At 43.7% G+C, this 25,665-nt stretch overlaps 1 protein-coding gene across 1 annotated transcript in view; it reads right to left on the bottom strand.

Moving 5' to 3' along the window:
* Positions 1–25,665, bottom strand: part of GALNT9 (polypeptide N-acetylgalactosaminyltransferase 9) — a 331,969-nt gene that overhangs the window by 145,390 nt on the left and 160,914 nt on the right. Inside the window, exon 5 of the mRNA XM_033953956.1 lies at positions 10,276–10,473. Within this exon, the coding sequence (XP_033809847.1) occupies positions 10,276–10,473 (198 nt within the window). The remainder of the gene's footprint in view (positions 1–10,275; positions 10,474–25,665) is intronic.

The raw sequence follows: 25,665 nt of genomic DNA, 5'->3' as shown, positions 1-25,665 counted from the left end.
GGATTAGGGCATAAACAATTCAGGTGGTGGGAACTTACAGGTCAAGGACCTGAAGGGCCACCGCGGGAGCGAGCTGCTGGGCAATACTGGGTGTGTTCAGCACTCACAGGCACAAACAGAGCTGGCTTCTATGTATGAGAGAATGCTACCCACATTCCAACCATTGGATATGGTGCACTAATATTAGGTCTGATATTCAACCAGCAATGAACAACGTTTTGCTGACTGCTGCCAGCGTTATCCCTGGAAATTCAATATTGGGTTACGTCCAGTCTCTGGCATTGAATTTCCAGATATACAGAGCCAACAAAAACATAGCTGGTTAAGTAGGAGATTCAGCATTTAACCAGCTATGGTGAACCACATAAAAATAGAACTGACTTTTATGCGGTCCTATTTATAAGGGAGTGGAGGAGTGGCCTAGAGGTTAGGGCTGTAGCCTCAGTATCCTGAGGTTGCAGGTTCATGATCCTTGGCAAGTCACTTAACACTCCATTGCCCCAAGTACGTTAGTCAGATTGTGGGACAGATAAGTGGTCTAGAAATAGTAAACATAAATAAATAAATACTTAAATGGGAGAACATCGCAGGGGAGGAGACATAGGCATCCTGGGACTGTCGGCCAAGTCTCTTCCCTGAAGAAGCCCTTTCTGGAAACGTCAATCGCTCCTCCTAAACTTACTTGCTCCACTTCATCACTGACGCTGAAACCGTGGATTGAAGACAAAGTTTTATTTTATTTTTCTTTCCAGCTTATGATTTATCTTTAATCTTATCTATTGTTTAGCCTTTTGTCTTTGTTTTGTTCTATTTCTATCATTTAAATTTCTCCAGAATTCTACTGTTCAACGGCTCCCCCTTCTGCTTCTATTCCTTTCTCTCCTCTCTTCTACCTTCCAAAGTATTTAGATCAATGTTGTCTTGTTAAAATGTTTATTTTATTTTTCCTCTAACTCTACTTTTCACTTCTCTATTACCCTCCAGGTACTTTAGTTAGATTGTGAGCCTTCGGGACAGTAAGGGAATTTTTCAAGTACCTTTCTTATTTCTAATCTTAATGTATATTTTCTGTAAACTGCTTAGAACCTAACGGATGTAGCGGTATATAAGAAATAAATTACATTACATTACATTACATTAACTGGGCAAGTGCTGACTTCAGCCCTAGAATGCCCTGAAAATAGCCATTTCAATTTGGGTGCCAACCAAACGTTTTTGGTGTCACTATCCAGTTAAGCGTCACTGAATATGAATAGTTGGCCCCGAACAATGATTTAACCGGCCAGGAGCCATTTCTGGCCAGTGAAACCACTTTGAATATCAACGCCATTATGACTTCAGTTGTGAGGGGAAGGTTTCAAGTTCAAGTTTATTTATAGCTTGATATACCGACCATCACAAGTATCTGGTCGGTTTACAATAATAGAAATTAAAAAGATATTTAAAATATTTAAAATTGCTTAAAGAAAATAATAAATTGAAATAAAAAAAAAAAGGGGGGATTGAGGCTAAGACAAGGACATAATTGAGACGGGTAGGTGACGAGAGGGAAAAGAGGGAGAGGAAGATTTTTAATTACATTATGTAAATAGAAAATAAAAGGAAGGAAAAAGGGGAGGGATAAAACAAGAGGGGAAGGGGAATGTCGCTTCTTGAAAGCGTTTCTCTATTTATTAGTTTTTATTTTCTCTTTTTTTCGGGTTCTTAATTGGAATTTATATAGGCGTCTTTGAATAGAAATGTTTTAAGGTGTGTTTTAAACTTGTGATTTCTATGGGACGCCCAGGATACCTTCCGTCCCCTTCTGAATAAAGCCATGATATTATTGCACCACTCCCAATGACAGCAGCACAGATAGCAGGTTTATTTGATCGTGTATGTAATTCTGGAACCTGCTATGCATTGTTGGATTTGCGGGATATAAATATTTTACATAAATAAATACCTTAGAACAGTGGTTGTCAACCCATTCCTCAGGGAACAACCAACCGGTTAGGTTTTCAGGATACAGACAATGAATATGCATGAGCTAGATTTACATGCAATGGATACTGTGAATGTAAATCTATCTCATGCATATTCAGTGGCATAACTAGGGAGATCAGCACCCGGGGCGTTGGCACCGGGCATCACCATGCCATGTGTCCCCCTCCCCTGTTCTTCCCTGCCGCACCGTGCACCCCCTGTCCCCGCATACCTCTTGAAACGTTCACTAGTATGAGCAGCATCTTCCATCTACTGCTTGCACTGACCTCAGCTCCCTTTTGACATCACATCCTGGTCCCGTGACCAGGAAGTGATGTCAGAAGGAGCCAAGGCTGGTGCGAGCAGCAGATGGAAGATGCTGCTCGCACCGGCAAACATTTCAAGAGGTGCATGGGAGGGGACGGAGAGGAGAACTGCCAGGGCCCCTGTGAAGAAGGTGCCTGGGGTAGTCGGCCCCCCCCTCACTTTACTATGCCACTGTGCATAATCATTGTGGGAATCCTGAAAACATGACTTCCTGGGTATGTCCCAAGGACTGAGCTGAGATTCACTGCCTTAGAGGAAAAGCTGGCGCATAACAGATGCAAAAGGTCACAGATGCAAGAGTTGTCTTGTACTCAACACCCAATATGTTCTAGATGGATTACAGTAACATATGGTATTTTCCAGAAGATAATATATGTGAGCATCGAGTGATCCTGACATCAAAATTAATGAGCAAGTGAGCAGTGATTGATGGTTCTTAGTATCATGTATGGTACAAATTGACTTTTGGAATATGAAATGAATCTACTATTCTACCTTAGCTCTTATAATGGAAAAATATGAATTGAACTTTCCACACTGTTGGTTTACTAATGAAGCAGCATTCTCTGTCTTTCTTAAACCAATGCTACACTTTTGGGACAATGTTGAACAGCCCACATCGTTTGCAATGCATGTGGGCACTTGATATTTGTACATTGCAACCAGTTTACCCATGGAATCGGCCTGCATTGTTTCACATTCAAAATTAGCTGCTGCCAAGTGTGTGTTGGAAAGGCATCTGCACACTTTGTATTTGATAACTGTGCTTGCAGGGTCAGCACACGGCTATTATATGCACAGGAGAGGGGGGTGGTGTAGCAACAACAAAGATGTTCCAAGGATAAGGGACAACCATAGGTGCAAATTTCATACTTCATTGAATCAGGACCTGACTTTGCCAAGTTTCAGCATAAGCCTTTATCAGGGGTCATTAAATTCTTCAATAGAAACTATAGCACAAGTTTGCACACAAATGACCTGCCAAACACATTAGCATTCTGCATCCAAAATGGTTAACCTGTATTATTCACATAGTCATGAGAGACTACAGGAAAGCCTGTTCCTTATTACTAGGGATACCAGATTTTACATAACTAAAATATAGTCACATGGCCCCACCCCTCAGTCCCACCCACTTCTACCCAAGTCACACCCAAGTCATGCCCCATTCCACCCTAGCCCAGCCCCCCAAACCTCCTCTTTTCAAGCTCGGAGTCATATTTGGAGGGCGTTCATGCATAGGACATCACCGCATCACATTCACGCATATGCAGATACTCTCCAGATGTGGCCCCAAGCTCAAAGTTTTTCAAAACCTGGACAAAGTGCTGGGTTTTGAAAAGCCATCTAGACAACTGGACAGTCTTCTACAAAGAGGACATGTCTGGATAAATCTGGATGGCTGATAACCCTACTTATTACCCAGGCTGCCTTTTCTCATCAAGAGTCATTGTTCATGTGACAGGTTAAAAAGCGTTCAAGAGAAAAGTCAAATATGACTAGATAAAACAATCTTTCTCTGACATGCTTGAAATCACATTGAAGTTTCAAAAAGGGAGTCTGACCTCTGGAAAGAAATATTTGTTTCCCTGAGAGGCTTCCTTTGCTGAAATGGTGCTATTAATAGATTGTGCAAAGTACACACAGTACTTATGAGTCTTTAGTGTTCTTCTCTGCCCCTCAGTTCATATTAACCTGGACATTTATAACTAGATCTCTCTATATACTGCTTTGCAGATGATTCACTTGGATAGCTGAAAAAGGCAGCCACTGAAAACAAAACACATTTTGCTCCTGAACCAAAATAAATTTTCTATTTTGAAAGTGTCTGTTTTATTTTTCTGCTTTTGTAGATGTCAGAACTGGCATTTCCTGTTCTCCAGTTTAACTCCTTGGGTGTTTTGCTTAAACTTATAAAAAAAAAAGCCAGGAAAAGAAAGAAATGGACTCTGGGAGAAGAGGTATCTGTAAGCCAGGAAGAACAGAGGAGCATGGAGGCCTTTGGAGGCCAAAGTAAAGGTATCCCAATGACTACTGTAACTGGAGCCAGCAGAAAAATCCTGTCCTGCTTCTGATGCCATCTGGGGGTGTGGTGAGACCTACTAATTCAGCTATCATCTGCCATGTGATAATTGAGGAGAAGCATCCATGGGCCCAGAAAAGCACAGAGGCCTATTGGAGGGTTGAATTGATTACTGGGACCAAAGTCAGCAGAAAGATACCACCTCATTTCTTATGTCATTTGGAGACGTGGTGAGGCCTACTACTTCAGTTATCATCTGTAGTGAGACACAGTCATAGACATGTGTTCAAAGGGGTGTGACCAAAGGGCAATGCCCCTTTGGAGCCCATGAGGAGCTTGTGAGGAGTCTGGAAATTACATTGAATTTGCTTTGTGAGGCTAGACTTTGAATTAACATGAGTAAATGGAAAAGGAAGTTATAAGAGAGTGTTTTTATTATATCAGGTACTGTTTGGGGTCCTATAGACTCTTATCTTAGCTATAGTCTTAGTATGGATACCAGATGTGTCATTTCCAGGAATTAATGAAGTTCCCCTTGCAGTGGAAATGTTGTTGCACCCTGTGCTTCACTCACCATCTTACCCCATACCTTGTCCTCCCAGAACTGACATCTCTCCCTCTCTTTCTTCCTCCTTGCACCCCTGGATCCATCATCTTTGCCCTCCCCCTGGGGCCACCATCTTTGCTTTCCTCTCTCCCAAGTCCAACATCTTTCTCCCCTTCCTCCACAGAGTTCAACATTTCTTTCTCTCTTACTCCTTCCCTTCAAATCTGGATCCATCAACCTCTCTCCCTGACACCAACATTTCTCCTTCTCTCCTTTCCATCCCCAGGTCTGTCACTCTCCCTTTCTCTAACTCCCTTCCTCACCTATGTTCTAGTATCTTCTCATCTTCCCAAAATTTAGGACTCTCCTTCCCCAATGCAGGAGGCTAGGGTAACTGCCATAGATAAACCAGGACAGCTGGCACCTTAAAGACATCAAGTTTTGTCTGTTTCTATGAGATGTTTTATGAGGGGGGAGGGGAGTGGGTTGGAAGACCTTGTTAGTAGTTGAAGGCTTTCTTCCCTTAGGTGAAGAGCTTAAATTTAAAGCTTTGACTCATAAGCCTGTGCTATTTATACCTGGGCTAGGTAGAAGCAGAAAAGTTCTTTATTCACCAGTAACTATACAGTACATGGTGGTACATCTGTATCAAAAGCCTAAAATGTTTCAGCACCTCTGAGGGCCCTCTTTTTAAAAATCATTGTGTTTTAAGGTAGTTTAGAGGTTTCTAGCATTGTTAGCTTTGTCCCAAATGGTGACTTTACAATGTAGTTGCAAGTTCTCCCTCTACACTCTATGATTGCATACTATATCACCGGCAGTAAAGAGGTAGGAAAGGAGCCAGCCAACCATGTGAGGGGATTTCAGTTTGAAATCTTCATGGGTGATTTATCCTTGGACTTGGTAGAGCAGCAAACCAGGTGCAAACCCCATGACTATGATAATGCTCACAGTGTGGCTGAACTTGGCTTTTTTTAAATTAGTAAAATAAGCTAAGGCAATCCAAAAAAAACCCAAACCAAACCAAATATCCATTCATGAAATAACCCAAACAGAAAAATAAAATCTAGCCTCAACCCGCTTTATATATAGAATAAAAACAACACAATCAAACAGAAAATAAAACAGACCCTGACACAATATATATTTTCCAAGAATGTCACCATTATTATTCTCCTAGGGTTCCTTTTACGAAGGCGCGTTAGAGCCTTAACGCGCGGAATAGCGCACGCTAAAATGCCGCGCGCACTAGCTGCTACCACCTCCTCTTGAGCAGGCGGTAGTTTTCCGGCTTGTGCGTGCTACAGCGCGCGCTAATCAGGTGCTTGCGCTAAAACCACTAGCGCACCTTCGTAAAATTAAAGAAATTAAGAAAGAGGAAAAAGAAGACTTAAAAATCAAAACATGTTTTCTTTTAGAAAATTCTCCAATTGTAGAGCCTCAAAAAATTTGTTTTCTGAAAGGAAACCAAGCATTTACAGGGAAATTTAAGAAAGAAAGTTGCTCTGGTAACAAGAATACAAGGTCTCAGCTGCAAAATTGCTTTCTACCTAATTTAAGAATCAGGGCATACATCAGGAAATACAAATAATCATTGACTACAAAATGCCAAATTCTTTTCTAGAAATAAGCTTTATCAACCTCTCTAAGAAATGAAACAAGAAGAGTAGCCCTATTAGGAATAAGATTTGAAGAGAACGCTAAAAAAGCAGAAATAGCCCAAAATATCAAGAATTTTCAAACACCCCAACCTAATTCCTCCAAATCACTCATATGCAATCTAACAGGGAAATAATATAACTTGGAGGCAATAACAGAATCAACAAAAAAAGTAAATTTTTCAGAAAAATATGCCTTAATCGATTCTAAGATATAGTGAAGGAGTTTCTAGAAAATTGAGAAAACCGAGATTCTTGGATTTCATCATATTCTCCATAATTTCAGCTTATTTATGTAACACTAGGGGTTCCTTTTATCAAGGTGTGCTAGCGGGGTTAGCGCATCGGACATTTCATCACGCGCTAACCCCCGCGGCAAGCCAAAAAACTAACGCCTCGTCAATGGAGGCATTAGCGACTAGCGCGGCAGGCGGTTTAACGCGCGTTATTCCGCGCGTTAAACCCCTACCACACCTTGATAAAAGGAGCCTTAAGATGCTCATTTTCAAAAGAGAAAAACACCTCAAAAGTGACACAATGCAGCAGATAGATGTTTTTCTCATCAAAACATCTAAGTTGTAATTTTCAAAACTCAGAATTGGGCATTTTACTCAACAGTTCGTCTAAATTGCAAGGGGGTGTGTTGGAAGCATATTCTGGGTGAGATTTGGACAGGCTTCAAATCTGGGTGTTTTTCAGTGATAATGGAACAGAAAAAAAAGGCCCAGAGCAGAAACAAAGATTTTATCTAGACCTGTTTCATTCACAATTAAAAAACAACAGCGAAGGTGACCTCGGTGCTCCGTTGCTTTATTATATTATCAAGGCTCAACACGATTGTGTTTTGGCCGAGAGGGCCTGCTTCACCATAGGAGGGGCCTTAAACAACCTGGGCTAATCAGAGCATTAGGCCCCTCCCTGGCATATCTCATTGTTGCACCGGGGAGAGGAAGGCTACCATTTTGAAGAGGCAGGCCTGCTGGCTAGAGTGAGTAGGCATTCCTCTGGCCAGCCATCATAAACAAGGTAAGGGGAAGGAGACAGGGGGGTCACCGCAGGCATGGGGAGTTGGGGGTTGCACAGCAGCGCGAGGAAGTGGGCATCTCTCCCTCTGCTGGGCAGGTGTCAGGGGTGTTGCTTGGTGGTGAGAGGGAGTGGGCATCTCTTCCTCTGCCGGAAGAGGGTATCAGCTGGGGGTTTGCTTTATGTCAACGGCAGGAGGAGGTGGTCATCTCTCACATTACTGGTGGAGGGGTGTTGGGGGCGTTGCTTGGTGGTGGGAGGGAGTGGGCATCTTTCCCGCTGCTGTGGGGGGAGGGTTTGCTTGACTTCAGTGGTGGAAGGGAGTGGGCATCCCTCCTGTTGATCTTCAATTTGGTTTTTTTGTGCGTTTATTCTGCGCATGTGTCCATCGCTATCACCAGCGATGGGCACAGGAAAATTTAATGAACCTTCGCTACTTTCCGCCAACCTCATTTGCATGTGCATTTTTTGGAGAATGACTTGCCTTTGTGAAATCGTTACAATAACGGCTGAGACAGTGGCCCATCGGTTTTTGATGCAAAGTTTTAAGAATCTAGCCCTGAGAGAACAGAGAAATCAGGCCCCTTTGTTATGTTATGTTATGTTAATCAGATTTGCTATTCCATCTTTACCACTGATTGCCTTGGGATCGGTAGCGTGGAATGTTGCTACTTTTTGGATTTCTGCCAGGTACATTCAACCTGGATTGGCCACTGTTGGAAACAGGAAACTGGGCTAATGGACCATTGGTCTCACCTATTATGACTATTCTTATATTCATATTTAGTTCAAGCTCAGATTTCAATACAAGAGGTTGGGTCAGTTACCCAGGAAGTTACAATGGACAGATTGAAACACCAATGGCTTTGTACCATGGCTGCATGATACAGATGGTGTTGACTTTTATAAGGGAGCTGTTTCTTTCCCAGGATAATACTTTCTCTCTGAAAACCCAGACCAATTAGAACAGTGTCTGTATTTCACCTTCGCTGAACCTGATATTTTCAAAGAAATTATTTGGGGATTTTCCCATTGAAAATTGTTTGCAGGTCATTGGGGAAAGAGTTTCTTCAGGCCTGAGATTTTCAAATTGCCCTATTAATGCCAGGTTTCAAAGCTATTCAGTCACACCCATCTAGTAATAACTTCTGAGTGCAATATAGTCTTCTACAGGTGTTAAAGCAAACAGAAATGGTTGATACTCAAGTACTCACATCATGGCATACTTCTTAGTGACTGCATATTTTGCTCCCAAACGAGCCCCTTCTCTCTTCCAATACTGTTTATGTTATAGTGAATCAGGGGCATAACCAGAGGAGGCCTTGTGGGCCTGGGCACCCCCCCCCTCCTCCCACACACACACTTTGAGCTTGGGCCCCCTCCAGAACTCCAACACTCATTTTTACCTTGTTGACAGGGATGCCAAGCCCTGCCAGCCTAATTGCTACATGCTATAACATATGCTCTGAGCATGCACGAGAAGTCCCAGCATGCTCAGAGCAGGAAGGAAGCAGTGGGGAGTGGTGCACTGTAGTAACATGGCTGGCAGCACAGGTATTGTTAGTACGCCCGCTTGGGGAGTTAGAGAGAGGAATACAATGCCCCTCCCAGTCTACCCCGGGCTCCCCACTAAATTGCAGGGATGCCAATGCTAATGTATTGAGCAATCAGCGTAGAAATTTGCTGCGCAGTAATGCAACATCCGTGGCAGGTTACATCACACCTCATTAGTAAATCTGATGAATGAGCCTGGCATCGCAGATAATGAAAAGCATTCCAGAGAACACCACAGGTGAGGAAAATCATGCAGAGCAATCTCAGGTATTTCACTGGATCTCTTATCTTTCCACCCTGCTGTTAATGAAGAAAAAGATATAATCAAATGATTCAATCACCTCATGCCATGCAGAGAAGTCGAAAGAATAGTTTATTTGCAAGCAACTAGCAAATCATTTCTAATATTCTAATTCTAACACCCAGACCATCAAATGTATCTCATATTCCTCTAAAGGAAACTAGTAAAGCAGGAAACAATGAGTTTTTAACAATCTTAATTGGTATTAAATGCATTTTATGCACTCCACAATTACCTCTGTAGATTCTCATAAAATTGATCATTCAAAACTATTTAAACAGACAGAAGCAGCCTCTGACCAGTTAAATAGTGCTTAACTGGCTAATCCCAAACGTTCAGCACAAAATTTATTTATTCAATTTTCTATACCATTCTCCCAAAGGAGCTCAGAACGATTTACATGAATATATTCAGGTACTCAAGCATTTTCCCCTGTCTGCCCCAGCAGCTTCACCATCTATCTAATGTACCTGGGGCAATGGGGGGACTAAGTGACTTGCCCAGGGTCACTAACTGGTTATCACCGCTGAATATTTATGGTTAGCGCCTAAAGTTTAACCAGCTGTATCGCGTGATATCCGGCAATATTCAACGCTCACCATCTAGGTTTCGTGCCCAAATCGGGCAGTGTAAATAGCAGGCCGAACTTCGGCCACTATTACCCTAACCAGTATTGACTTAGCTGGTTAAGTTAGCGCCAGCCAACAAAACCCCAAATATTCATTACTGCTCACCGCAAGTGGCCTGGCTTTGAATACCTGATCATGGGACTCGGCCGGACTGCCTCCCGTGGTCTGAATATCGGGCCCCCTCATCTCATTTGCGCGATTCTGGATGACACAGCACTGCAAAAATAGCAGCAACAATAGTGACTTACCTGATCGGTGCTGATTCATCCCCTTTGTCTAGCCAGTCCTGAGGCGGGATGATATACATGCACCAGAGGCCCCAGTTGTACCCATGGGCTGCATTGGCATATTGTTGCACTTCAAAAGAATTATACTTGATATTGTCAATAGCTGGCAAGATTATCCGTCTGCGATCCTCTTTGATCCGGGCAATTGCCGGCTCTGCCCTGGAAAGAAACACAAGTCTTGGGTCAGAAGTTCAGCCATTTGTTACTGATAAGGCCTAGTAATAGATGCTCAAACAATATATGTGGAGCACTTTATATTATATATAATGTGATTAAAACAGAGGAAAAAGGACCTCAAAAAACCCCAGGGTCATAATCAATGAAGTTATAACCAAACGGGGTTAGGTTTTCATCACCGGTCCAAAACCACTGTGTGAACTATTTAAAATATTTTTTTACTCGTTTTCATAATGCAATATATGATATATAATGATTTTTAAATATTGTGATTTAAAATCTCAAATTACTAAAGAGCAAGTTAAAGCCGGCAGATTTATTTTCAGGCTTTCTATGATGTGAAATAGCACTTATCTTAATAGCCCAACGGAGGCCCAACCGTTTCGCTCAACGGGCTTCTTCAGGGGTAACGATAAGAAATACGGTGCCGGTACACACTTTGCTCAAAATTTCTTAAAAAAAGAGAGAGAAAAATAAAGAACATTATATTAATGTTTTTACGACAAATAAGGACATATTCATTTCAATAATGTAATGATGTTATGACTGTTGATGCTACATGTTAGAATATTCTGTCAATGAACCAAATAAAACCGCAAGCATCAAAACAAACAATACAATGTGAATATTATTTAATAAAATATATAACTTGCCTGCGGTATAGCTGTGAGTTATTTAGCCAGCAACAATTGTAAAACAAGATGGCGCCCAAATTTAAACAGGACGCCGAGATTTTTTTAACCAATCAAATTCTTGGATGACGTCAAGAATGATGACGCTGTATATATTTAACTATGAGAAAATTTTTTAAAGGTAAACTAACATTTGTATTCAAACAAGGCGCTAAGACATTGTTAACTTATCAAGTTAATAGTGCATATATTTAAAAATATATAATTAGAAAAAATATATTTTGAAACAGTCAAAAAGACTGAAAACGTAATGATGAGGTGAAAACCCATATTGTAACTTTGCATAATAAAACTAAGAAAATTATTGTATATAAGGGCAAAAAACATGAATGGTTGAAGATTGGTGTTATGTGTGAAAACAAAATCAGAAAAAAGCATGCCATTCAATATGGCTATTAAGTCCTTGGGGTTCTAATGTATGTAATCTCGAGATCCACAGTTGTTCACAACGTAATAATTGCTTGTTGTGATCTCCTCCCCTTGCAGATTTCGGAATATGATCAATCACCCAACATTTAAACTGATGAAATTTATGGTGAAATTCTGAACAATGGGCGACCAAGGGTGCTTCAGTTCTTATCCCGGAGCAATACTCCCGGGGGAAGAATCTTAAAGAGCTGTTAAGCCCGTCAGAATTGAAGACCACCACATCACAGACATCTATTTTAAAGGGTCATTATAAATGTGATCATTGCCTAAACTGTGAGATAATGTTGCAATCCGACCATTTCATCAATCCATTTGACAATAAACTTTATACTACACAATTTTTCAGCAACTGCAATAGTACCTATGTTGTTTATCTTTTGTTATGTCCCTGCAATAAACTTTATGTTGGGAAAACTATTAGAAGTCTCAAGATCAGATTAACTGAACATCGCTCTAATCTCAAAAGCACCCTTGGTCGCCCATTGTTCAGAATTTCACCATAAATTTCATCAGTTTAAATGTTGGGTGATTGATCATATTCCGAAATCTGCAAGGGGAGGAGATCGCAACAAGCAATTATTACGTTGTGAACAACTGTGGATCTCGAGATTACATACATTAGAACCCCAAGGACTTAATAGCCATATTGAATGGCACGCTTTTTTCTGATTTTGTTTTCACACATAACACCAGTCTTCAACCATTCATGTTTTTTGCCCTTATATACAATAATTTTCTTAGTTTTATTATGCAAAGTTACAATATGGGTTTTCACCTCATCATTATGTTTTCAGTCTTTTTGACTGTTTCAAAATATATTTTTTCTAATTATATATTTTTAAATATATGCACTATTAACTTGATAAGTTAACAATGTCTTAGCGCCTTGTTTGAATACAAATGTTAGTTTACCTTTAAAAAATTTTCTCAAAGTTAAATATATACAACGTCATCATTCTTGACGTCATCCAAGAATTTGATTGGTTAAAAAAATCTCGGCGTCCTGTTTAAATTCGGGTGCCATCTTGTTTTACAATTGTTGCTGGCAAAATAGCTCACAGCTATACCGCAGGCAAGTTATATATTTTATTAAATAATATTCACATTGTATTGTTTGTTTTGATGCTTGCGGTTTTATTTGGTTCATTGACAGAATATTCTAACATGTAGCATCAACAGTCATAACATCATTACATTATTGAAATGAATATGTCCTTATTTGTCGTAAAATCATTAATATAATGTTCTTTATTTTTCTCTCTCTTTTTTTAAGAAATTTTGAGCAAAGTGTGTACCGGCACCGTATTTCTTATCGTTACCCCTGAAGAAGCCCATTGAACGAAACGGTTGGGCCTCCGTTGGGCTATTAAGATAAGTGCTTGGTCTATTTCACATCATAGAAAGCCTGAAAATAAATCTGCCGGCTTTAACTTGTAATTTGAGAGATTTTAAATCACAATATTTAAAAATCATTATATATCACATATTGCATTATGAAAACGAGTAAAAAAATATTTTAAATAGTTCACACAGTGGTTTTGGACCGGTGATGAAAACCTAACCCCGTTTGGTTATAACTTCATTGATTATGACCCTGGGGTTTTTTGAGGTCCTTTTTCCTCTGTTTTAATCACATTATATATAATATAAAGTGCTCCACATATATTGTTTGAGTTACTCATTTTTTGGACACTTACAAGAGTTTCCACTTACTTTTCAGTGTACTAGTAATAGATGCACCACACTGACCAGCGACAGTAAGGTAGGGATTCTGATTTTAGGTTTTAAGTGATAAACACCAATAACCCTCCAACTCAAGTGAATAAAATATAACACAGGTGTTTATTGGATAAAAGCCCCCCCCCCCCCCGAAAAGTCACTTCCTCTAGTATTCTCTTACTCCTCTGCTTATCTGTTTTGGATCTTCCACTCTGGTTATGTGCAAGTTTTGCACTGGCAGAACCTCAACTGCACAAATACATGTATTTGATTCCTCAAGAAAAGGTACCAGTGGTGTAATGTACCAATATTCAAAGTCAATAAAAAAGAAACAAAAATTGCCACAGTCAAATCACTTTGATTATTCTCGACTTCCTTGTATGGAGCATTGTTGGGACTCCATTTTCTGTGTTTTGCTTTTTGCACTGATTCTCCTTTTTTCATAAAATAATAAGCAAGGTAAAAGCTACAGAAGTCTCAAAGAATAAGTAGCTATGAACCGCTTAGAACTGTTGTGATATTGCGGTACACAAAAATAAAGTTATTACTATTATTATTAGTTGGCGCTGAGGCTGGATATTCAATGCTGTTTCCAGTGACCAGAATTGAATATCTGATCTATTTTTGGTTGCTATAAACTTAGCCGGCTAAGTTGAAATGTATCACTGGCCAGCTAAGTTTATAGCAGCCTAAGATAGACCAGCTATTTAAGTGGCCCAATTTGGCTGCTAAACTTAGCCAGCTAGCACTTTAAATTTCACAGATAGTCAGCTAAGTCGCACAACATAGATGGCTATCTGCTTGCCACTATGGGCTAATATTTAGAGGTCATCTCACCAGTGGCGAAGTAAGGGTGGGGGTGGGGGTGGGGATGAACTGCCCCAGGTGCCGTTTTAGTGGGGGTACCGGCACCTCTCCACTCCATCACGTCAGGCTCACACCCTCCCTCTCCACCCCTCCAGTACCTCTTTAAATCTTCACCAGCATGAGCAACTTCTCCGGCCTGCTGTTCACGCTGGCCTGGCTCCCCTCTGAAACCACTTCCGGGTCATGGGGCCAGGAAGTGACATTAGAGGGGAAGACGGCGCTGGAGTGAGCAGCAGGCCGGAGAAACTACTCGCACTGGCGAATATTTAAAGAGGTACGAGGGAAGGGAGTATGCAAGGGTGGCATAAAGGGTGGGGAAGGAGCGAGGAGGTGTGGAAGAAGCGGGGGGAGGGGGGACATAGAGGAGGGCACCACCCCGGGCGCCTCCTACCCTCACTACGCCCCTGCATCTCAAGCTGTTCCTGACCAGTTAAATAGTGCTGAATTTCAGGCGGACTGAATTTTAGTGGCGCTCTCATTTAGACATATTCACTTAATTTTTGTTACAAGTCCTATACTTTGGAACCACCTGCCTAGCTTTCTGTGCCTACAAACTTTATACATACAGTTTAGGAAAAAACTTAAAGACCTTCCTGTTTAATGATGCCTTTGGTGATTGATGTGCCAATGAGACAGATGGAGCCTGGCAGAACAGTTTGAGTGGGGATCTGAAGCACAAGGTAATTTCCTCTACTCTTTCCTGTAATGAATATGGATCTAATTCTCCTCTTAATTTCTGACTCCTTTTTATTTTACTCTTATTTTAATTGTAAACCGCTGTGCTGGTATTGCTTAATAGCAGCATATCAAGTATAGTTAACTAAACTAAATTTACACACGTATGTGTTCATATACACATGTAAATGGCTAGACTACCAGCATATACATGCATAATATTCACCATTTAAATCTAGGTAGCTCCTTATAGAATTAATCTCAGTCACTAGTGTAGCCAGAGAGCCAATTTAGGGCAGGCCCAAGACCACAGTGGGTGGGTCAAAAATTTCATCTCCACCCCTCAACTAAAGAAAACCCCACATTTTAATTTATGCCCCTTCCCTGTGCCCTCCTAAAGCAAATGAAAAACCTGTACTGGAGGAGAGCCCCAAGCCCTACCAGCCGAAGACCTCCTCCCCATCGAAATAACTTATATCTTGGGCAGTCACCGGTATTGTCTCTGAGCTGCTGCTGCCATCCGCTAGCCTGTATTTATGCTCAGTTTCACACGTGTGAAAAATGAGCATGTGTATGGAGGGAGGGAGGGGGGCAACTGCAGCAGCTCAGGGACAGTACCAGCGGCTACCCAAAATGTACTTTTGGTGGGAAGGAAGTCTTTGGCTGGTGGTTTGGGGATCCCTGGCAGTCACACTAAGGGGGAAGAAATTGTGGGTGGGGCCTACTTAAGAATATAAGAATAGCCTTACTGGGTCAAACCAATGGTCTATCAAGCCCAATAGCCCATTCTCATGGTGGCCAATCCAAGTCACTAGTACCTGGCCAAAACCCAAGATGTAGCAATATTCCATGCTACCAATACAAGGCAAGCAGTGGATTCCCCCTTGTCTTTCTCAATAACAGACTATGGACTTTTCCTCCAGGAACTTGTACACACCTTTCTTAAAACCAGCTACGCTATCCGCTCTTACCACATCCTCTGGCAACGCGTTCCAGAGCTTAACTGTTCTCTGAGTGGAAAAAAAATTCCCTTCTATTGGTTTTAAAAGTATTTCCGTGTAACTTCGAGTGTCCCCTAGTCTTTGTAATGTTTGACGGAGTGAAAAATCGATCCACTTGTACCCGTTCTGCTCCACTCAGGATTTTGTAGACTTCAATCATATCTCCCCTCGGCCATCTCTTTTCCAACTGAAGAGCCCTAACCTTTTTTAGTTTTTCCTCATATGAGAGAAGTTCCATCCCCTTTACCATCTTGGTCGCTCTTCTTTGAACCTTTTCTAGTGCCACTATATCTTTCTTGAGATAAAGAGACCAGAATTAAACACAATACTCCAGATGAGGTTGCACCATGGATTGCTTTACACGTCAAAGGACCCCTAAATAAACTTGATAAACACCTAAGAATAGATGCCGCACAGAAGAGTAAACCTGTTACCTCAGAATAAAGATCTTGAATGATCAGTGGCAGAGGGAGTACTCGTACATAAAGAGCAGTGGCCCTGAACCTGGGAGGATGATACAAGCAGCACTATTAAACTTTTGCTGTTCAAAAATGAGACATGTTGCTTGGAAAAGCATCCAGATTCTTCTTGACAAGAAGGACACAGTGTAACGTCATGTCACACAATCTGCTTAATGTAATGTGATGTGTCGGAAAGAAGAACGCTGGATATCATATTAAATTGTCAGTGCAAATGTGCTACTAAAGACAGAAGTAAAGAGAACGCAGGACCGAATTGAAAGCTGACCATGAAAATTCCTAAATTCAGCCATAGAGGACACTGCCCCATCACGTTGGAGGGCGAACACACCGAGATGAAATCAAACCTACAACGTTCTAGGTAGTCAATCCAATTAAAGAAGAGGAAGTAAATTGGACAGATGGGCTAGATGGGCCTTGATGGGCCTTCCTGCCCCAATCAGTTACCATAGTCAAAGTTTCAGTGTTATGATTTCCTATAAAGTATTTTGAAATGTGTCTGACCTATATACACCAAAAATGTCAAAGGCCACAGGTGGAACAATGAAACAGAGTCACATTCACAGGGAAGCAACTTTATTTCAGGACCCAGGGGTCAGAATGTTACCAACCAATATACAAACTCTTGGCATGGAGGAGTGGCCTAGAGGTTAGACACTGAGGTTGTACGTTCAATTCCCACTATAGTTCCCTGTAACTGGGCATATCACTTAACACTTCATTGCCCTAGGTACAAAATAAGTACCGATCTAAAATATAATTAAAAAACTTTGATTGTATAACCACAGAGAAAAACCAGAATATAGGTCCATTACCCTTTACCCCTTCCAATAAAGGGGTCAAATATACACAATCATGACAGCAGAGTTACAGGCCCATCTTCTCTCCTGTCATGACTGTAGCGGAATTAGAAAAGGTACAGAGAAGGACGACAAAAATTATAAAAGGGATGAGACAAATTCCCTTTGAGGAAAGATTAAAGCAATTAGGGCTCTTCAGCCTGGAGAAAAGATGTCTCAGGGGTGATATGATAGAGGTCTATAAAATACTGAGTGGAGTGGAAAGGGTAGATGAAGCTATTAAGTAGTATATTTAAATTAGACTAGAGAAAATGTTTCTTCACACAGCATGTAATTAAATTCTGGAATTTGTTGCTGGAGAATGTGGTGAAATCAATTAGCTTAACAGGGTTTAAAAAAGATTTGGATAATTTCCTTAAAGAGAAGAGAAGTCCATAGGTCATTATTGAGATGGCTTGGGGAAATCCACTGCTTATTCCTAGGATAAAATCTATTTTGCTACTTGGGATCTTGCTAGGTACTTGGTACCTGGTTTGGCCAGTGTTAGAAACAGGATGCTGGGCTTGATAAACCATCGGTCTATCACAGTATGACAATTCTTAAGTTCGTATGTGTGTATTTCATCCCTATATTTATGCTCCTAAATTAACCTCCTAAATTTGTGCCCTATTTTCAGCCACATTTAGAAGCTTGACTTTTCAGCTGAAAATTCATGATATATTAGAAGCATAAAAGTTAAACTAAATTTGAGTCCGCCATTCGATAGCCTAGATTTTTGAGCTTAATTTATAAGCCTAGAGCTGAAAATCAGTGCTAAGCTCCTAACTCTATGAGCATCGGGAGCATTCAGTGCTGCTCGCTGCGCTAATAACCGCTATTGCGGTTTTGTAAAAAGGGGGGGGGGTTAATTATTTATGTTCAAATCTGTTTTATTATAAACAACAGAGTCGAGATTAATCAAGAAACAGTCAACAAGGCATAACAGGTCTAGTAGAATGTAAGCCTTCCCTACCCCCCCAAAACCACCCCATCAAAACAAAGCAACTTCCCCCCCATGAGAGCAGAAACACCAGAGGCCATACTCTTGTGGCCCCTGGGTCGACCAAAAGGTTGTCAAAAAAAAAAAAAGAAGAAGAGCTGTGTTTGGTCCCAAACTAGGCTCAATAACCAGCAAACCACCTATGAGATTGTGTTCAAAATGAGGCTACGCCCTCTCGGGGACACAGAAACTAGATAAGCTCCCCAAATAAGTAAAAAATGGCTACACTTGCACGGGCGGGCCATCGCCTCGTGGGCCTCCCACAAGGCCAGGCTATGCACCAGAGATCTCCATCCCCAAAAGGTGGGTGGCTCGGGCACCATCCAACACTGTAAGATCCATTTAAGAGCAAGGAGACACACTTTACGACACCAGAAGGAACCCCCTTTAGGCAGACCCCTGAAAGCTCCCGGGAAGTCCAGTACCAACTGCTCCACTGTACCCGAGAGGGTGCAGGAGTAAAGGTGTTGGATATGCGGCGTGATAGACCCCCATAAAGAGCAGATAGTCCAGCAATCCCAGAAAGAATGAACAAAAGTGTTAGGGTCCCGGCCACATTTTAAACAAAGAGGAAAGGAAATACCCCCTATTTTATTTAATTGCACTTGGGTGTAATAAGCCCGATAAAGCACTCTAGCATAACACTACCGAAATATCACTCCCATTATCAACCTAGGGATCCCGCTCAAGGCACCCAAGATATTTCACTAAGATCTTTCGGGGGTTAATTATTTAAAAAGCTTAATCAGTGCCAATAATTGGCAACTAGCACTTTATAATTAGCTTAAATTAAAAATGAATTGGGTAGTAGCAGTAAGGGAGGGCGGGAGGTGGTCTGCCCCGGGCACCGTTTTAGTGACAGACCAGCACCCATCCTCTAATCCACCCCCCACTCCTTCCCGACCCCCATTCCACGCACGTGCACCCCTTCCCTTCCCTAGTATCTCTTTCATTTTCCTGGCACGAGCAGCATCATGAACTTGCTGCCCACGTCGGTGTCAGCGCTCTCTGATGTCATTCCTGGGTCCCACGCCTAGGAAGTGACGTCAGAGAGAGAGAGCCAACACAAAGCAGGCATCAAGTTCGTGATGCTGCTTGCACCTGGAAAATGAAAAAGGTGCGGGGGAAGGAGGCAAGTGCATGGCGGAGGGGATAGGGAAGAAGCGGGGAGGAGCGCCACCGCCACGGGCGCCACTCACCCTCGCTACGCCACTGGGTGGTAGGCACCTAACTCGGTAGGCGCCTACCACTCTTGGGTAGGTGCCTAGCCTGAAAGTGGATTAGGTTGAGGGGGGGAAGATTGTGTCAGATCTTGGGCATGTTTTGCATGTAGGCACCTGTTTAGGATTTAGTCGCTGGTATTTAAGCCATGAAAACCCTGGCATAAATAGGGGCTCCTAAGGTTCAGACACTTTACGGTGATTAAGCCCCACTTTAGGCGCCATAAGGTACAATTCTGTTAACGAGTGCCTCACTGAAGATTTGACAGGCACTATACGTGGCGTTCCTCAGTATCTGTGCCTTAGGCGTCATTTATAGAATCAGGGCCTAATTATACTCACCTGCCTTCTTAGACAAATATATTATCTCACCCACCCCATCTAGAGCTCTTAGATCCTCCGATCAGAATTTATTGACAGTTCCCTCAATCAAAGACCTATACTATACTAGAAACACCATCTTCTCCGCAATTGCCCCTTCCCTCTGGAATACAATGCCACCGCATCTTCGCTGTGAAAATTCCTTAAACAAATTTAAAATTAACCTCAAAACATTTCTATTCAAAGATGCATACCAAAATTGCAGTTAAGAAATCTGATCAAGGTAAAACAAAAACTACATAAATAAATAGAGAACCACTATTAAGAAGTGACCCCCCCCCCTTTTCCCTGTTGTTTTATCCTCTCCCTCTCCCTCTCCCTCTTCCCTTTCTTTTATTTTTATTTTCTTAATGTAATTAAAATCTCCCTCCCCCTCAGCTCCTCTTAAATGTTGTCCCTGTCTCGGCCCCAACCTGCCCTATTTTTATTTTTATTATATTTTTATTTTTAAGATATTTTAAATTTTTAATATTGTAAACCGGCCAGATATCTGTGATGGTCGGTATACCAAACTATAAATAAACTTGAAACTTGAAGAATACCCCTCCTGGGCATAAAACCCTATATTATGCATGAATATGGTTTTGAAAATTGTGTTCAGAACAATTGTAGACTAATTATAAGCCAGTACATTTATAAACACAAAGGCATGCTGAGCAGAGGTCTGTCTGTCATTAGAGCCTCTTCCATGTCTCATTGCACAGAACTTTGAGACCAACACAAGGCTGTTAGAATGAAATCAGAAGAGGATCAGCCAGTGAATGCGGTTCATTGTTGAAGTGTCAAGACTGAGAGCTTCTGACACGGTTTCTTAAATTCATCTGCTAGATGAGTTAAAGTCTATTATGGTACTGTGGATCAGCAAGTATTAGAAGAGATTTTCCATTGAGGTGTGAGAGATGACACCTGATTCATTTTGGGCCAAGCAGCAGAATCAAACCGTTTCTGGCTGACCTCTCACCCAGATTTCATGAGCTAGTATCCTTTCTACAATGGCTATCAATAACAGCACTGCCATTTATTTTTCTTTCTTTCTTTTTATTATAAGAAAAGTAGCTAGCAAAGGATAGAGGTGAAGTACCATGTCCTTCTTCATGTACGGTGACCATTGCTGGGCGCAGTACTCCAGGTGAGGGCGCACCATGGCCCGTACAGCGGCATAACAACCCTCTCCGATCTGTTTGTGATACCCTTCTTAATCATTCCCAGTATTCTGTTTGCCTTTTTCGCCGCCGCCACGGGAACAGAAAAAAAAAAAAAAAAGAAGAAGAAACAAGGCCTCGAAATACTATGAGAAAAATAGCAAGCAGAGGCACTGGAGACATCACAACCAGCAAGGGAATTCAAATCTTTAATTGAAGTAAAGTCATAAAATATGAACAAAATCCCAACTAGGACCCAGTTTCGGCGACAGCATCGCCTTCCTCAGGGGACAATATTTATCGTGTCGGCGTCTCTGAGGAAGGCGATGCTGTCACCGAAACTGGGTCCTAGTTGAGATTTTGTTCATATTTTATGACTACCGTATTTTCACGCATATAACGCGCGCGTTATACGCGTTTTTACCTACCGCGCATACCCCTCGCGCGTTATATGCGTGAGCGCGGTATACAAAAGTTTTAAAACATAGTTCCCACCCCGCCCGACGCCCGATTCACCCCCCCCAGCAGGACCGCTCGCACCCCCACCCCGAACGACCGCTCGCACGCGCTCCCACCCGCACCCACGATCGGAGCAAGAGGGAGCCCAAGCCCTCTTGCCCGGCCGACTCCCCGACGTCCGATACATCCCCACCCCGGCAGGACCACTCGCACCCCCACCCCGAACGACCGCTCGCACGCGCTCCCACCCGCACCCGCATCCACGATCGGAGCAAGAGGGAGCCCAAGCCCTCTTGCCCGGCCGACTCCCCGACGTCCGATACATCCCCCCCCCCCCGGCAGGACCACTCGCACCCCCACCCCGAACGACCGCTCGCACGCGCTCCCACCCACACCCGCATCCACGATCGGAGCAAGAGGGAGCCCAAGCCCTCTTGCCCGGCCGACTCCCCGACGTCCGATACATCCCCCCCCCCCGGCAGGACCACTCGCACCCCCACCCCGAAGGACCGCCGACTTCCCGACAATATCGGGCAAGAAGGGAGCCCAAACCCTCCTGGCCACGGCGACCCCCTAACCCCACCCCGCACTACATTACGGGCAGGAGGGATCCCAGGCCCTCCTGCCCTCGACGCAAACCCCCCTCCCCCCCAACGACCGCCCCCCCCCAAGAACCTCCGACCGCTCCCCCAGCCGACCCGCGACCCCCCTGGTGACCCCCACGACCCCCCCACCCCCCTTCCCCGTACCTTTGGTAGTTGGCCGGACAGACGGGAGCCAAACCCGCCTGTCCGGCAGGCAGCCAACGAAGGAATGAGGCCGGATTGGCCCATCCATCCTAAAGCTCCGCCTACTGGTGGGGCCTAAGGCGCGTGGGCCAATCAGAATAGGCCCTGGAGCCTTAGGTCCCACCTGGGGGCGCGGCCTGAGGCACATGGGCCCAACCCGACCATGTGCCTCAGGCCGCGCCCCCAGGTGGGACCTAAGGCTCCAGGGCCTATTCTGATTGGCCCACGCGCCTTAGGCCCCACCAGTAGGCGGAGCTTTAGGATGGATGGGCCAATCCGGCCTCATTCCTTCGTTGGCTGCCTGCCGGACAGGCGGGTTTGGCTCCCGTCTGTCCGGCCAACTACCAAAGGTACGGGGAAGGGGGGTGGGGGGGTCGTGGGGGTCGCCAGGGGGGTCGCGGGTCGGCTGGGGGAGCGGTCGGAGGTTCTTGGGGGGGGCGGTCGTTGGGGGGGAGGGGGGTTTGCGTCGAGGGCAGGAGGGCCTGGGATCCCTCCTGCCCGTAATGTAGTGCGGGGTGGGGTTAGGGGGTCGCCGTGGCCAGGAGGGTTTGGGCTCCCTTCTGGCCCAACTACCAAAGGTACGGGGAAGGGGGGTGGGGGGTCGTGGGGGTCGCCAGGGGGGGTCGCGGGTCGGCTGGGGGGGGCGGTCAGAGGTTCTTGGGGGGGGGCAGTCGTTGGAGGGAGGGGGGTTTGCGTCGAGGGCAGGAGGGCCTGGGATCCCTCCTGCCCGTAATGTAGTGCGGGGTGGGGTTAGGGGGTCGCCGTGGCCAGGAGGATTTGGGCTCCCTCCTGGCCCGATATTGTTGGGGAGTCGGCGGTCCTTCGGGGGGAGGGATGTATCGGACGTCGGGGGGGGGGCATCAGGCTTTCAGGATGGGGACAGACCTTCAAGGGGGGACAGTGCACGGAAGTCAGGGGGGGTGAACGGAGAGTCGGAAAGTCAGGGCGGGCGAAAGGAGCGTCGGGCACCATGCGCGGTATACCCGTGAGCGCGGTATACCAAAGTTTTTGTACATATCATCGTGATTTCTGCGCGCTATACCCGTGTGCGCGTTTTATACGGGTGCGCGTTATTTGCGTGAAAATACGGTACTTCAATTACAGATTTGAATTCCCTTGCTGGTTGTGATGTCTCCAGTGCCTCTGCTTGCTGTTTTTCTCATAGTATTTCGAGGCCTTGTTTCTTCTTCTTTTTTTTTTTTTGTTCCTGCGATGGCGGCGAAAAGGGTAAACAGAATGCTGGGAATGATTAAGAAGGGTATCACAAACAGATCGGAGAGAGTTGTCATGCCGCTGTACCAGGCCACAATGCGCCCTCACTTGGAGTACTGGGCCCAGCACTGGTCGCCGTACATGAAGAAGGACACGGTACTACTCGAAAGGGTCCAGAGAAGAGTGACTAAAATGGTTAAAGGGCTGGAGGAATTGCCGTACAGCGAGAGATTAGAGAAACTGGGCCTCTTCTCCCTTGAAAAGAGGAGACTGAGAGGGGACATGGTAGAAACATTCAAGATACTGAAGGGAATAGACTTAGTAGATAAAGACAGGTTGTTCACCCTCTCCAAGGTAGGGAGAATGAGAGGGCACTCTCTAAAGTTGAAAGGGGATAGATTCCATACAAACGTAAGGAAGTTCTTCTTTATCCAGAGAATAGTGGAAAACTGGAATGCTCTTCTGGAGGCTGTCATAGGGGAAAACACCCTCCAGGAATTCAAGACAAAGTTAGACAAGTTCCTGCTGAATCAGAACGTAAGCAGGTAGGGCTGGTCTCAGGGCACTGGTCTTGACCTGGGGGCCGCCGTGGGAGCGGACTGCTGGGCACGACGGACCACTGGTCTGACCTAGCAGTGACAAATTCTTATGTTCTTATGTTCTATCCTACAGTTCTAGTGGGAAGAAACAATAATCACATAATAAAACAGAAAAGATTACCCCACCCATTTTTACAAAACCGCACAAGAGGTTTTTGGTGCCAGCCAGTGCACTGAATGCTCTGCACAGCTCCTATGGGCGTCAGAACAGCACAGATCATTCAGTGCGCCGGCTGGCGCTAAAAACCTCTTGCACGGTTTTGTAAAAGGGGGTGGGGTTTTAAATTGACAAGATGTTAAAATTTCAGGACAAATTACCAAAAGCTTTAACAAACAGAAAAGCTTTCAAATGTTTCCTAAATTGTGTCAAAACCAAAAATTTCCCCCTAATTCAAAAGAACAAAATGGAGGATAGAGACAGCCGGACCAGCCAACCGACTTGCTGCTAATAATTAATGTGAGTGGGATACCCTCAGTCTCACAGCTTGCATGGGAACAAGTCCCTAAAGCACCAGTTGTCACAATCAAAACTCACAAGGGTATTTACTTGTGAAACATCCCTGGGTTACCCAATTGAATTAAACTAGTGCACAAAAAGTGCTAAGTGAAAAAAAAGTGAGAAATAAACCAAAAAAATCACTAAAACACAGTAGAATGGTTCAAGTGTCTCTATCCCCCATTGGGGGGTAAATGGCATCCAAAATCAACCGGGCTGGCTCAAGAACGAGCAAAATCAAGAAGAGAGTGCTTAGCTTCTCCGTAAGTCCAAAGTGCGGAATAACCAGCTTGAAATTGACCCGTCCAACGGGGCTCCGTTTCGAGGGGGAAACCCCCCCTTCCTCAGGAACCAGCTGTGAAGTCAAACTGTGCTCTCGGATACCAGTCGAAGAATGAAAAGTCTGGAATGAAGATGGCGCTGACCAAAGGAGAACGCCTCTAAGTATTTAACTGCAGAACTTCTGACATAACGACGTCAGTAAGCCGTGAAATAAAACCAGGTACAGTTTAAAAATTGTGTAGCAGAACTAATTTTCCTAATTTCCACTGGTAGAGCATTCCATAATATCACCCCTCCAACTTAGAAGATGGAGGAGAGATTAGTGCTTAATCTAATAATGTTGAAAGAAGGAGCATTTAGCAGAAGTTTATCAGATTTTTCAAATTCAACAGGACATAGTGGGAATAAAATCAGAACCTCTTAAAATTTGAAGGGGAAAGAGGTTGAACAGCTAACAATAATAAAGCTCTTCCTAACCTACAGAACACCATGGTGCATTTCCTGAAGGCAAGCAGATGGAGAGACATATGGGAGAAACATCAGGGTTGCAGCCATCTGCCTGAGGCCTTTCACCATTACTGTCATACCTCATCACGAAGTTGAAACTCTTGTGGTTTACACTCCTTTGAAAGCCTGTTTGGCACCACACAGTGAATTTCAAAGCAGCATTGAAAAGTTATAATGTGCGTTTCCTATTCACAGAGATGGGGCTGATAGAGAAAGCAGGAATTTGTGGTTTAGTGCTATTCTACTCTCCTTTTGAAAAAAAAAAAAAAGAAGGCTGCAAAGAGGAAAATGGAAATGAAAAGAGAGATGGAGGTAGGAGCAAAGGATAGAGGTGAAAGCAATAGGGATGTGATTTGAACAGGTCCGATGCAAGGGTACTCAAAGCCG

This window comes from Geotrypetes seraphini, chromosome 8 (genome assembly GCF_902459505.1).
Source record: "Geotrypetes seraphini chromosome 8, aGeoSer1.1, whole genome shotgun sequence".
Lineage (NCBI taxonomy): Eukaryota > Metazoa > Chordata > Amphibia > Gymnophiona > Dermophiidae > Geotrypetes > Geotrypetes seraphini.
The sequence above is the reverse complement of the archived record's forward strand: the minus strand, read 5'-3'. Positions and strand labels throughout refer to the sequence as shown.